Source organism: Eriocheir sinensis, chromosome 8, assembly GCF_024679095.1.
Source record: "Eriocheir sinensis breed Jianghai 21 chromosome 8, ASM2467909v1, whole genome shotgun sequence".
NCBI lineage: Eukaryota > Metazoa > Arthropoda > Malacostraca > Decapoda > Varunidae > Eriocheir > Eriocheir sinensis.
The window spans coordinates 9,095,295-9,109,807 of NC_066516.1; the positions used below are offsets into that span (position 1 = coordinate 9,095,295).

The 14,513-nt window shown below is 39.6% G+C and overlaps 2 protein-coding genes across 5 annotated transcripts; one reads left to right on the forward strand and one right to left on the reverse strand.

The window, feature by feature from the left end:
* The first annotated feature begins 53 nt into the window (after nt 1-53).
* On the forward strand, nt 54-6,331 carry LOC126995464 (uncharacterized). Of its 4 annotated transcripts, none has more exons than XM_050855028.1 (8): nt 54-198; nt 1,009-1,097; nt 2,108-2,177; nt 2,948-3,030; nt 3,484-3,638; nt 4,232-4,341; nt 4,794-4,921; nt 5,301-6,331. In XM_050855028.1, exons 2-8 carry the CDS (start codon nt 1,057-1,059, stop codon nt 5,389-5,391), a joined length of 678 nt encoding a protein of 225 aa, XP_050710985.1. In that variant the 5' UTR covers nt 54-198; nt 1,009-1,056; the 3' UTR covers nt 5,392-6,331. The 4 variants fall into 4 exon arrangements, with proteins under 4 accessions (XP_050710985.1, XP_050710987.1, XP_050710986.1 ...); XM_050855029.1 differs by having other exon boundaries at nt 72-198; nt 1,013-1,097; XM_050855030.1 differs by lacking the exon at nt 2,108-2,177.
* Nucleotides 6,319-14,174, reverse strand: LOC126995463 (probable rRNA-processing protein EBP2 homolog). The gene is made up of 8 exons (XM_050855027.1): nt 14,028-14,174; nt 12,367-12,461; nt 12,058-12,144; nt 11,277-11,384; nt 9,871-10,101; nt 8,525-8,689; nt 7,776-7,864; nt 6,319-6,714 (listed from the first exon to the last, which is right to left on the reverse strand). The coding sequence occupies exons 2-8, from the start codon at nt 12,457-12,459 to the stop codon at nt 6,423-6,425; spliced, it is 1,065 nt and encodes a 354-aa protein (XP_050710984.1). The 5' UTR covers nt 12,460-12,461; nt 14,028-14,174; the 3' UTR covers nt 6,319-6,422.
* Nucleotides 14,175-14,513: the final 339 nt, after the last annotated feature.

Consider the following 14,513-nt stretch of genomic DNA (forward strand, 5'->3'; position numbering starts at 1 on the left):
CACTTGAAATTATGTAACGGTGAGTGTCGGAAGCGTGAGACAAATGCTGAGGAGGGGGGCGAGAGGTAAAGGGGAGAGGAGAGAAGCACATGGCGAAGCAACGTACAGGACTTCCATTTCTGCGCCAGACGCCGTGAGGGTAACATCCTTTTGCTGGTAACAACTTAACGAGGAAGTAACGGGTGACAACTACTGACGGTAAGGGTTTCACAGGGTAACTCAGACATCCAGAGCAGATCTTTTACCTTTCTCTTTTTCAAGCATTTAATATAGTAGGGCAGTAGCAAGTTTCCAATAGATGTAACTGGTCGTGTTCAGACTGATATCTTTTTATGTGGCCCCATCCCGTTAGTGGCGCGGGAGAATTTTATTTTGATCTGGATCTGTACCGGTGCATAACACGCATATAGGACCATTGCATTTTAAGTGGCTGCCGTGATATATGAACTGCTTGGCCCATGTTACTCCTTGCTCTAGTTACTATAGTATACCTGCTGCCTTCCCCATCTTAGTCTCAGTACATCTATAATTGCAACCCTCCCCGCATGCCGAAAGGAAAGGTAGGAAAGGAATCGAAAGGACCGTGCATGTGACCAACCGTCCGCCGCTTGATTCCCTTCCTGCTCCCGTTCCACCAAGGCTTGGTTCCACCCCACCGTGACCAACCCTCGCTGGACGCCTCAGTAAAACGCACCGGTCGCCATAAAACTATAATTATACCTCCTCACCTCGTTAACCCTTTCTGCTGACCCTTCTTGTGCCCCTGCCCCTGTTCCAATGCTACCTCTGCCAGTCTCGTCTCCTGTATCAGTACAAAGGGTGTTCCCAAGTCCCCCCTGCCGGTGATTATGCCACGGGCGGTAATTTTTCGTTAAAGGTCACATAGAATCGTCATTGTGACTATTACCGTATCAGCAATGTTTTTTTCTTCTGTTAATAGGGGAAGAGTTAATTATAAATGCATGAACTACCCCTTTAAACAACCACTGAGCATGCACATGTTCCCAGGTAGCCTTCAAGCTGCTGGGATATATGCACAACACGTGAACTGCGAAAATGTTGGGGACTGAGGACTTAGCCATCGAGCCTCGAGGCGGGTAAGTATGATGACATTCATTTTGTATAAACAATATTTTTTTTTTAAATGGAATTCACACACCCACACACACACACACACTAATAATAATAATAATAATAATAATAATAATAATAATAATAATAAAGGAAAGATTCCAATCGTGTTGTTTTCAAAGGAAAGTAGCTTCAGAAAAGAGAATGGATTGACTACAATTTAATTAGGATTCAGAAGTGGAAAGTAAAGTTGCTAAAGGCAGATGATGTGTTACGGCATACAGGAGAGACAGCTGGGTGCATCGTGTTAACCCAGACCTGGGGAATGTAAAAGACAAGGTTCCACACAGGCTGGAGTACATAGGAGGACTGATAAGGAGCTTTTGGAGTGGACGAGAGGCCAATGGATGAAAACAGTTATAAGGGATGGAATGTAGGGAGGACGGAAGCAGGAAGTGGATTTCTGCAGAGCATGGTGCTGGCACCCACAGTGTTTCTCATTCAAGATTTCAAGTATGCAGAAGGGATGAACAGTTATGCAAGCCTGTTTGCAGATAATCCCAAGACCATTAGGAAAATAAAAGCTGAAGATTGCATAAAGCTATAAAAAGATCTTGACAGAATTTATGAGTGGAACATGAGAAACATGCACGGCATTTACCTACATGTGAGAACAAGAAGCATTAGTGTAGTCCCCATATAAACAAAAACATTGATGCAAAATTAAGAAAAGAAAAATAGCAGCAACTAAGTTGGTTCTAACATGGCAGACTTAACATACAGAGAAAGACTGGAGAAGTTGGGGTTGCCATCCATAAAAGAAGAAATACTGAACAATGAAACATCCTTGATAAAGAGGTAGTTCAATCCAAAAACTTCAGTAAGTTTAGAGCTAAACTTGACTGCTTAAAACTCAGAAATGTGACCCCACAGTGGAGCCCATTTCTTGCATATCACAACTTGGTAAACATATGCATGCAAAAAAAAAAAATGCAGAGAGAGAGAGAGAGAATTTTTACTATTCTTTCCATGCCAGATACGAGTCTTTCGACTGTGCCAAGGCCGTGGCGCTCATTGGCTTCATCGGCCTGCTGTCCAACTTTCAGGTGGGTTCGGTGTTATGTTTCATAACATCAAACATCAGAACTAAACTTAAATGGAAGACTTCATATATTGATCACTATTAGTAAAAATCATCATCAGTCTCAGTAGCAGCCAGTACAAGTCAACTACAGAACAGAGGCCTTCCCAGCTTCTACCTCTCTCCACCTTATGTTACTGTACTCCATCCACCTCTGGCAAACACTGATTTCACCTCTCCATCTGGTTCTCTGTCTATCCTGACTTCTACAATATCATAGTTGCCACTCTTACTCTGGTTGTGTCTGTTATCAGTTCTACACATGATATGACATGCCAAAGTCCATTTCTTGTTCTCTTAACCATCATTAGAATACTTTCAATATTTTCTTTTTTTCTGACCCATGATACTTGCTTCCATTCTCTCCATGTTACACCCAGCATTTTTCTCCACAATAATTTTTGTATGATTCACAGCTGGAACTCTAGTTCGTTTATGGGACACCAAGTTTCTGAAGAATGTTACGTCTGGCAGGATACACCGATTGTTAGCCTTTCTCTAGAAGGATATATGCACTAGCTGTTTGTCAAATAGATTTGCTCTTCTTTCACAGTGCTTTGTCTCCAGTCATTACCTGTTGTTCTACCAAATGACTTTTAACATTCCCTTTATTTTCTTCATGTTTATATTCTGATTTACTTTCAGGCTCCGTGTTGATATCCTCGATCCTTCATTGCACTTTTCCTTCAAATCACTTAGTAAGACTACGGCATTCATTGAACCATTTTTTCACAGGATACAATTGAAGACTTCATGAACTTGCTTAACATGGGGGGGAGGCGGCGGCGGCGGCGGAGAGATGATGGAACAGAGAGCTGGTAAAATCCCTTGTCACTCTTTGCTTCCCTAACAGAAGTTAGGAGGTCTTGTTTGACATATGTAAATGCACAAAACACAGTGTAATAGCCTTCTTCCTCCACATGAAAGTTAATATCATGTATTATTAACCCGATAGCAGCGGGGATCATGATTCTTAATGGTCCCCTTAAGCAAGAAAAATGAGAAAAAATCACCCCACACACAAATCATTTCATAATATATAGAAAAGCATTTGTGATCAGTTTATGTATCATCTATTTTGGGGGGTTAAAATCATGGCACAAATTTGGCCCATCGCTGCTACACTGTAAAGCCACAAATTTGGCCTGTCGCTGCTACCAGGTTAACATGTATTTATATTGAGAGGTGTTTTGTTAGTGAATTAAAATCTCTCATGTAATCTTTGTTTGGTGACATACTTGTCTCTACTGAAAATATGAACTTTGCTGCAGGAAGGACATCATCTATTCAGCTATAGAAACCTTTCAGTATGGAACACAACCATCCCAACCTGGGAACAAAGATACAGTGCCAAACTATGTGGCACACAAAGAGAGTTCTGAGCAGGAAGAAGACATGAGGCAGACAGACAACACTGCTGGAAGAGGTAACATCATTATCATCATCATCTACCCCACTTTCTAGGATTACAAGTTGGGAAGTCAAAATAACATCTTTCATTTCAAGAGGTCCACACATGCCTGGATGTGTTGGCCTTGCTCCAATGGTGGCTCTCAAGCTGCTGAAAGAATTCACATAAGAATTTGCTCAAGGCCACACGCTCTTGTTGGCACCAGCAACTTTGACACAGGGAGTATGAGATTAAAAGGCAGGGACATCCACTTCCCTCAACTTAGACATGCTAATTGTATTATGGCAAATTATCATGCTAGTGTATAATGAACTACATTCACTCCACTATCTTGTGAGAGATGTAAGTACAAACTGTAACCCCTTCCCTCAATCATTTCTGTTATTATAGCACCTTTTCCCTACCCTTAGCTATTCCTTGCCATTCCAGCCTTTCTACATCTTTCACTCATGTGTATATTTATGGCTAATGCATACTAAATGAACATGAACATTTATAAACTCTTCATTTGTGATTGTAGAGCACACATAGAAGAATTTGCCAGCAAGTTCTTTGCTCATACCAATCCCAAGAGTGAGCATAAACAGTCCCTTCCCCATAATCTCCAGATACTCACACGGATAGCTCAGCTGACTGTCTGGGGAGTTCTGAACCGCCTGACCCTGAAGACAGAAGACCCCTCATGCAAGACCTGGCACGCACTGGACCCATGCTGGCGGTAAGTCTCCACACCCTATACAACACTAACCAATAAACACACACCAGAAGTAAACACTAGCATCAATGAAAACCTTATAATAAACTGGTGTCATCCTAAATTTTTAAGATATGAAAATGTTAATTTATCTTATAAAATCAACCACCAGTACTATGTTTTTGGTTATCTTTGCCTTAGATGTACCTTCTATGTGAAAATATCAGTCTACCTTTATCTAATCATTTGTAGTTTTGATAATAAGAAGAAGGATACATACATACATACATCATTTTATAATAATAGTAACAAAATAATTATATAACAAAAATGATAATATTAATAACAACAATAACAAAGAGGCCATGAACAAAGTATTGCCAAATATTATTTTGATGTATTTTCTCTGCATTTGTCATCCTACTCTTTAATGTGTAAGTGGACACTGGCCATTAGTAGGTGATCTGTGTAAATAGATGTGGCTGGTTGACACTGGCGATGGGCGGGTGTCGGGGGAGGAGGGCAGGTCCAGAGTGTGCCAGACCAGCCGCTACTTTACTGACACCCACGGCTGGCTGGGCTCCATAGCATCCCATCTCCTCACGTGAGTATAAAAAATGACTTTAAATTTTTTGCCTCACTATGACAAAAATGATGCACCAGGCAGTAATTTTGGCAACCCAGAATGATGAAGTATGTGAAGAGCTTTTCTAGTTTTCAGAGTTCTAGTTTCTAGTTTTCATGATATATATGTGCAAAATGGGGTTTATGATGACGATGGTGCAGAGGATAAAAACTAATATTGCACAGTACAAATAAATGTGATAAAATGCATTTTTCAACTTGAACTGAACCCAACACCCTAATCATTGCATTCTTTGTAAAATAACCTTCATTCATTTTAGTGAATGAATGGAACATTAAAACAGACCTATTATTAAAATTTTCAATCAGTACTGATAAATTTTTATCTCCTCAAACAGAAGCACACTGGCAGCAGCCATCTCTGAGAACCAAGATAGCAAGGAGCTTCTTGACTGGGCTGGCCTCTCAGCTGGAACAATAGGCTGCTAGGATTTATAATGAATCCTTTCATATATTTGACAAAACTGTATTTCCTTGCATAAAAGCTAAATAATGTCAAAGACAACTCCCTAAATCATTATATATAAAATGTAGCCTCAGAGATATACAGTATTCAGTATAAAATGCATTCAAGAAATTTTGTAATGGTCCAAAATGCAGATATGGACTCTGAAGTCTTTTGACCTGTGGGGCACACTTTGGTTTGACGATGGTGAGTCCGTCTTGTGTCTCGAGGGCCAAGGTTCAATTCCCAGATGGGTTGTTGGAGAAAGAATTGTTTTACATGCTCTTTGGATTCAGATACACATGTAGGAAAAATGTCATGGTTACACTGGAAAAAAAAGGCCTGGAAATATGAATATTTAAACTTGGTATAGTTGTGGACCAGCAAAATGCCTACAGTAAGCCGGCAAAAAGCATATTTAAGTGAATAATGCCTCCTGTGACACCCTGATTTTAGAATCCAATATGATGCACATGCTGCACTGATACTACTATAGCCATCTACTGCTGGATGGAGCTTCAGCTGCAGCATTTTGCTCACTCATGTACCCAGGGTCTCTATTCCTGTATTGAAACGCATGCATTTGGGCAGGATTCTGATGTAGGCAGCGGATGAGTGTTTTAACTTATGTACTTTTGCCTGCTTGTTTGGGACCCAGATACACAAAGGCACTCTAAAAAATTTGAGGGTTCCACATGCTTATTTGATATTCTGTTCATCATAGATTTAAAAGTCAATTGGGGTTCTAATAATGCTAATATGTTTTTACTTAGGGATACAGCAACCCTCCAAAGGTAGTATTCACATTATAGTTGATCCCATGAGTTTAACTTTGAATAAGGTTGAAAAATGTACTCTTGCTGGAATCTATCTAGTATTCGTAAATCTAATTTGCAGAAAATATAAAACAATATAAATTCTACATTTATTGAATATCATTTTCCCTTTCATTCAGTCACAAATATGGCCAACCTTCTCACACATAACAACTTCCAAATATCAAACATCTAGCCTTTCAATTCCTTGATCTGGTTTTATTTTTGTTGCTCCTACCACCCTTGGGCCCACCTTTATTCCCTTTTCCTTTGGGACCCTTTTTGCCTGCACCCCCAAAACCCTTCTTGCCTGCACCCCCAAAACCCTTCTTGCCTGCACCCCCAAAACCCTTCTTGCCTGCACCCCCAGGCTTCCTCATGGCTGGAAGACCTCTGTCATCCATGAGGCCCTTGGCTGTGTTCCTCTTGCTGTTCCTCTTCTTTCCTCCAAATCCGTATTTCTTGTCTTTGATGAAGCTCTTTGACTTTCCCCTTGGGATATAAAGCAAAGATCATCAAATGTAATGATAAATGCACATTCTATTTGATACTAAAAAAAAATCTCATCCATTTTATATCACAGCACTGAAGATATCATATTACTGAAGACATCAAATTTTACAGTGTTTTGGCGAAATCTTTTTACTGAAAATCAGTGCTTGCTAAAGGCAATCAATTTTTCATGCATGTACTGTACACTCATCATTTTGGAATTGATTGGGTACTGTCCTACCTATGAATGGCTGCAGCTGACTGGAGATACCTATAGCAACCCACCTATAATGTGTACCAGTGCTTATGCTTGACCAGTAGATGCATTGATGTCTTGCCAGACAGGCCTTTAACCCTTTCATTGCTAAACGCTCGCAGCGAGCGTTAGGCGTATTTGCTGGTGGTGCTAAACGCTCACTGCGAGCTCCACCCACACTCAAATCTCCCGTGTATGAGTGTTCCAACACTAATTCTCACAAAACAGGATTGCCAATTGAGTGGGTTCTTCACTAAATTTGGTGGAAAATCATATCAGCCCAGCGTGGCAAATCTACGGACGAGTAACTGGTGGATGTTCTTGCCCAATATAGCGCCATTTTTGCATAGCTTCACCTATCACCTGACTGATTCTTTGACCAAATAGTTGTAAATATTGCAGTTGGCAATGCTCCCTTCCCAGAATCTCAAGGAGAGATGTCCGCAGTTCTCTCAATATGGCTGATCATCCCGCATGCACTGACACTGTTAACATTCAACACTCCCTGAACGTGCATGTACGTTCGCAAGAGAGGCATACATAACCGACTCCTATAGATCTGGACCTCCTCTTTCCAATGGTGTTTTTGGTTCTTAGCTGTGATGAATAGTTTTTGAAATACAGAGGTTAAAAGAGACCCCTCATGGGGCTGCCCGACTGCGCCTGAGGGGATAGTTGCGTCTGCACCGCCCGCAAGGAAAGGGTTGAGGCCGTTTGGAGTCTTGGATCATTACAGTAAATATTTTGTAAAATAGAAACTGAAGGCTTAGGTTAATTCCTGTTCCTGTTCTATAAAATCACTCACTTTTTGAGCTCCTTCTTGGACCGACTCCCTCCTGCTTCACCTCGTAGGGGCTGTCCCCCCTCCAAGAAGTCAATGGAGTCTGTTTTACCCTGCAAATATAATTCACTTATATGTAGTATTTACATTACCTCAAAATCTTTTAAAATAAATCCGACACACATGTTTGCCTGACATGAGATCTACTCTTATGGCTACTTGTGGTTATAGCAATACACTGATATCAGAAATTAATGTACTGCAGCAAATGGAAAGCTTTATTTCTTGCTGTACTAGAAAATGCAGGTTAGCCTTGTCAAAATGGGATGGCAAGCATTTAACATGACTTCAATGTAGATGTATACCAAGGTATAGTATATATACAGTAGACTCTAAATTTCATGGGCTATGAAAAGGGGGTTTTAAAATTCCTCTCCCTTTTAGTAACAACATCAGAAAAACTGCAATAAATGGTCATGAGTGAAATCCAAATTTTCTCCTAGTGAATAGTTCCCATGCACCTGTCCCATTTGTTTACATGGAGTTGGCAATCCACTTGCGAGTCTGAGAATCTTGATGCTGCTTCCTCAGTAATCTTAAGTTGCTATAACGTGTAATGATACAATGCTATAGCAAATGACATTCTAGAACCAAGGAAATATTAATCAAACTTCCAGAATGGCATTTCAGCATAGACACAACATTACTTATAAATAGAGTTAGAAATGTAAAAACTTAGAAGGAATAAGTGTAGCACAATTTGCCTTCATTACCTTTCTGAATTTCTTGATCTTTTCAAGCATCTCTCGCTTCTCCTTATGCTTCTGCTGTTCCACCTCAATCTGCACTTTCTTGCCATACTTCTTTATCTCTCTTATCTTCTTCACTCGTTCACTGATTTGTTGTCCAATCTGCTTCTGCATGAGTCTCTTTCGCACCTGTGAGGTTGAGGGAAAATGCTAAGACATACAAATTTTACAAGAAAATTAAAAATGTTGACAAGCAATTCCCAAACCTCTGAGAAATAGTGTCTCAGAATGCCCAATAACTCATAATATTATTTCAGCACAACCCACCAACAAATTCTGTCTCGGGAGGGCAATCCCCCTGAATGGTGAGAGACCATTAGACTATGGTAAAGATTAACAATAAAAACTTCATTCTACGGACTCTGACTACTAATTCCGAATCCCTTCACAACAATTCTGCAGTGGTGGGCACCGCTAACTGAAATGTTAGCTTCGCTAACTGAAATGCTAGCTTCGCTAACTGGTAATCCACTAACTAAAAAGTTATCTTTGCTTATGCTAAACCACTGAACTGATAAAAAATTAGTGGAAGCTAACACTAACCGCTAACTTTTTCATATGGATTTAGCTTCGGTTTAGTATTTTAACTCTAAAACCTTAAAAACAGACCTAGTTACCTGAAATTCCAATATATTATAGCTTAGACATAGAGCTTTCCAGAAAGGTATAGTATGCCAAAATCAGATGATGATAAAAGTGTACACAACTATCGAATTCTTGTTATTAAATCCCGAGTTTAAAGAGTAGGAAATGGAAGATGCATTACCCTAAAATACCAAAAATTTTCCCTAATAATTGTCCAATTACGCTACTTTAAGGTGTAATTTACCCAAAAGTGGAGGCTCTGGAATTATTGAGCCATGTAGCTCAACTAGTGCTGTGTCTGAACACAACGGACAAGAACAAACCAGTACGGTATGATTTTTTTAGTGGACTTAAAGTTAGCAGAAGAAGAACTACACTTAGCAGAAGCTAATAGGTCCACTAACTGTTTTCAAGGTTAGCGAAAACACTAATCAGCTAACGAAAAAGTTAGCTTCGCTAATTAGTGGTTAGCAGATTAGCGGAACCGTGCCCACCACTACAATTCTGTTATATGTTTGGGAACATTTAAAGCTTTAAACACATAAATAGTACAATAAAAATTATATACTCAAGAAAAAGAATGAATGTTTCACTGTCCACACCAAAAGTTATATCATTCCTGCAGCCTCTATGTATTGTTCATAACAGTAGGGCATATCTACAAGATATAGATCATTCTTGCTATAAGGTTTGAATAAGTAAATAAAAGGCAAAACTTGTCCCACCTTTTGCATGTGGTCATCACTCTTGGCCATTTCCGCAAAGTAGTCTGAAGGCCGTACGGTGGGGAGGCCAAGGTGTTCCAGCTTGCTGAAGCCCTCCAGAACAGTTGCCTGAGCCTGCCTGTAGAAGTTCATCTCCCGCATAAAGTCGTTGTGCACCGGGTCATCCTCAAGGGTGAAGTATTTATTCTGACTCCTCATGCGTTTCTCCCTTGTTTGGCCATGTTCCACAATCTGAGGTTCCATAGAAGGACCGTTTACAAAGACAAAAAATATTCAAAACATAACTACAAATTGATGACTTTTCAATCTTTTAATACCACAAAGAAGGGAGAGAAAATGTGAGTAAAACAAAGAAAGTTGGAAAGTTTCGTTTAGTCGGTGCAACATCTGTGGTCATATGCCAGAGAGAGACAGAAGGGGAAGGAATTATAGGAGGAGGGAACAGATCCCAGGAGACAGGACACAACCCCCGATTAATACCTCATTCACTGCTGGGTGGACAGGAGCGTAGGGTATCAGAAAAGCCGCCCAAATTTTTCCACTCCGCCCGGGAATCGAGCCCGGGCTCTCTCGGCTTTGAGCCGAGTGTGCTAACCACTGCACCATGAAGCCCCCAGTAAAACAAAGAAAAGAACTACCAAATAAATGACAGGAAGAGAAGCCACTTGTCTGTGATCATGACAAAACATACTCATCTGGTACCCTCATAGATAAGAGCAGTGCCAATTTTTGCTTTCTGGAGACCCCAAGCAGGAATGTTTAGTGACCTCATCTCCAGTTTTTCACATAATAAGCTACTGTAAATGACATGGTGACAAGGAGTTGCTAAATGTTGCTTGTGAAAATCCACTAGACAAAGAGGTAGTGACAACATAGTTCCTGTCCATCAAGCCTGCAATATGCTGTTGGACAATATTATCTTATTATTACTCCCAAAGCAATACCATAAAACAATATTAACATAGCATTAAAACAGTATTAAGTATCATGAACCATTTAGAGGTAGTTTAAAGGATACATAGTAAATGGTTACAAGCAAATACTACACCATTTTATATATGGGACAATACCATCCCTAAACTTGACCTTAATAAATTCAGTCTTTACAAGGGCATGCGGGATAGTCATGAAATGTCACGAGTGTTTCTCCACTTTTTGAAACACATAAAAATATTGATGTATTATGGAAAAAAAAAAACATTTTCTCAATCTTCTACCTGAGATTTAAACCCGGGCCCCATGATGGGAGGCGGACACAAGCATCGAGCCAAAGGGATCCCCTCGGCTTACCTTTTGGAGCCTCTTCCTGCACCCCAGGACCATCACAGAAAAAAAAGCAGGAGGAATCAGGATTATTTACACTAATGTAAAACAATTTAGAAAAGGAAATATAACAAATGACTCACCTCAGCACTGAGCTCTGGAGCGAGGGGTGCGGGCTCTGACGTGAAATCCAAGCGCTCTATCCATGGCAATTTTACGCTAAATTGCTCCAGCTTTGCTTTTAAACCATTCTGCATGATGGAAAGGGAAACGGTTGAGGTTCATTATGTTGCTGATTTATTGCTGTGAAATGGTGTACTCAGGTGAAAAACGTCTTTTATTGGATGTTTGCTAATGCAGCCACCATCTCAACGAATGTCAACCATTAGCCAGATTTTAAAATTCAATGAAGTTGTGAGACATATTATTATAAAGTCATCAATAAAAAAAAACATAAAAATGTATATATAATCTCTGAAACAAAGGCAATCTTTTGAGAACATGGTGGTTCAATGGGTCGATCATTTACATCCCTCCATAAATTTCAACAAAGTTATGGGGCGATGTGTTTAGTAAATTATTGATTTTTCAAAAGAAACATAAGCAAGGCACCAATTTCATCCTAAATCATAGCAGCTGTTATAGTAAATGTGAAGTTTGTATAAATAAATTTCTGTACTCCATATACCCTAGACATGCATGTATCTTATGTCAGTTACTTGGATTATCTCACATTTGGAATTAGGAAATACAAAAGAGGTTGGATGCACAAGATTTACACAGATCCTGTGCATTTTAATTGGCCGTGCAGCAAACAAGTGAAACCCTTTTATGTTTTTTCAAGAATAATGGTAGAAGAAAATACACACAAAATTCTGTACTGTTCACATTTCACAAACTTCATCTTATAAGTTCCTTACTCACCACATCATTCTTATGCTCCTTCACCACCTTTTCTGTTTCACGGTAGAGGCCTGGCTTGAGCTTTCCCTGCTCAAATTTTCTCTGAAGCTGTAAGGTAAAAATATTCCTGCTATTAGAATGAGACATAAGAACTAGCAAGAAGTTGATTAAAGATTACTCATTCACCTCATAAGTTAATAAAGTTAATGTACAAAGTTACACATGAAGTGCATTAATTACTTTCTATGAGTTATTTTCCCAATGATATGCATGATTATTATGTCAAGACAAAGTTTTTGTAATAAAAAATGTTGAGGAAATCCTCTTTACCTCGGCATCTGAGTCATCATCATCAGTTTCCTCCATCTCATCAATATCAGAGAACTCCACCTCTTCATCTTCAACCTCAAAGTCTACTGCCATTTCTGAGGGACAGAAAGAAATAAGATAATGCTGTGGGTGTGACCAGAAAACCTGTTTAACTAATATTACCTATCAAACAAATGATCAACCCAAGGTTTGGAAGGTCCTGCAAAAGGAGGTCACTGAACTGCCACTCTCAGAGGATCCAAACAATACAGGCAGAAAGCTTCATCTGTGGTGGACCCAGGCTGTTTCAACAGTCTGCCAAGAGACATCAGAAACCTGACCGGTACCAGCACAGAAACTTTCAAGAAGAGGCTGGACAAATTCCTGGCTACGATATCAGATGAGCCTCCAGTCCCACACGGCCCTACTTCAAGAGGAGCAGCGTCCAACTCGATCATCGACCAGCTGCAATACTTGAAGATGGAGCAGAGGTGTGGAGGCAGTGGGTCCCCAGATTGGCCGTGGTGATGACACCTAAATCTACAACAACTACAACCACTAACTACACCTATAAAGTTTATCACAATCCCCAAATTTAGATATTTACACTGGAAATGGTAATGAAAGATGTGTTGTATAATAAGATCAGAAAAGACTGTCAAACTCAGAGTATAATGGGTGTAAAAAATAAACAAATTCCCCAATAATGAGTCATAAGGCACAGAGTTATATACATAGAGGGTTCCCAGAGCTTGGATTTTGAAGCAACTAGCGGCCATCTTAGGGTGATGGATGGCGAGAGAGAAATTTAACATCACATAGTTATGTCTGCTACTGCTATTATCAAGTTACCAGCGCCTCGGCGATCCTCTGTCAGAAAGACGTTATTTTCTTGTCCATTTTTTACACCCTGATTATTGTTACATTGGTACATGTCATATACCATCTAAATCAGAAAAATGTGCTGAATTTGAAACTGTAAACTAAAATCTAATGTATAAAAAGTACATGAATGACAAGGAGTTGAACCCAAAAAGATGAACAAAAATGTTTATTCACTACCATATATTTTTCTCATTATTTTATTGTAGGTATACCTAAGTGCAATAAATTTGTGATCATGATATGCAGCAATGTCTCATCAATACGATGATCGGCTCAGTTTTCCAAAATATCATAATGGTGGCTGGTAGCTAATAGTGGTTGAGTGAAAACATGTGGGATCAAGGAAAGGTCGCCAATCCGTCACCCTATGGCAGCCGACCACAGAGTTACAGGCAGGAGCAGTGGCTTCACCTCTCACCGTGGCGAGAGATTGGAGTTGAACCCTCTTCTAGTCTATAACTCTGTGGTCATAACTCATAAGGTTCCTGTTGTAACTGCAGCAACATGGGCCACCTTACAGCATCCTTTTTTTCAATTTTTTTTACAACAAGGGAGACGGCTCAAGGGCAACAAAGGAGACGGCTCAAGGGCAACAAAAAGAGTGTAGAAAAAAAAACCGCTACTCACCGCTCCCTTGCAAATAAGTAAAGAATCTCCAGTATAGGAAAACATACACATCACTGGAACCAACGCCGTTTGTCAATATCTTGAAGAGAACATTAACATTTTAAGCATTTCTGGCTGATACAGTGTTGCTAGGTACACGCCAAGAGGTACTTAACACTGGCTTCCTTTACCTGTGGGACGAGATGAAGACGTTTAATTCTAAGGCGAAGAAAATAATCCAACTCAGGCTGCAACACGTGTCTTGTCTCTGTTTACGTTCTGCTTAATAAGTAAATACGCTCGTAACGCTTCAAACAACGAATAACATTTTCATAATTAGTTTAAGTTAATACTGGTTTTATTAACGCGCCAATATCTCGTTTACAGTAGTTTTATATTATGGTAAAATGGACAAAAAAATTATTACTTCAGATTACTGTGTCAAGCAAAGACCAAAAGAAAGTTTCCATTATCACTCGCACCAGCTAATGAAAATGAATAAGAAAAATAGACAGAGTATATGTGGATGTACTGTGGAAAAATAGAAAAAAGAAAGACTGAATTAGCCCAACCATAGGTAATAGCACACCTACATCATCCTTTTTTTTCAGTATCCTGCACATATGTATTTCAGTTCATCAACTCCATCTACGTAGTTTTGTTTTTAAAGTACTCCA

Excerpts from the sequence above, each read along its gene's own strand:
- LOC126995464 (XM_050855028.1), top strand. The coding sequence starts at position 1,057 with ATGTTGGGGACTGAGGACTTAGCCATCGAGCCTCGAGGCGG. Across the intron at positions 3,031-3,483 it reads GATGATGGAACAGAGAGCTG|GAAGGACATCATCTATTCAG; the intron begins GTAAAATCCCTT and ends ACTTTGCTGCAG. Across the intron at positions 4,922-5,300 it reads ATAGCATCCCATCTCCTCAC|AAGCACACTGGCAGCAGCCA; the intron begins GTGAGTATAAAA and ends CTCCTCAAACAG.
- LOC126995463 (XM_050855027.1), bottom strand. The coding sequence starts at position 12,459 with ATGGCAGTAGACTTTGAGGTTGAAGATGAAGAGGTGGAGTTCTCTGAT. Across the intron at positions 8,690-9,870 it reads GTGATGACCACATGCAAAAG|GTGCGAAAGAGACTCATGCA; the intron begins GTGGGACAAGTT and ends TCAACCTCACAG. Across the intron at positions 7,865-8,524 it reads AGATCAAGAAATTCAGAAAG|GGTAAAACAGACTCCATTGA; the intron begins GTAATGAAGGCA and ends TTATATTTGCAG.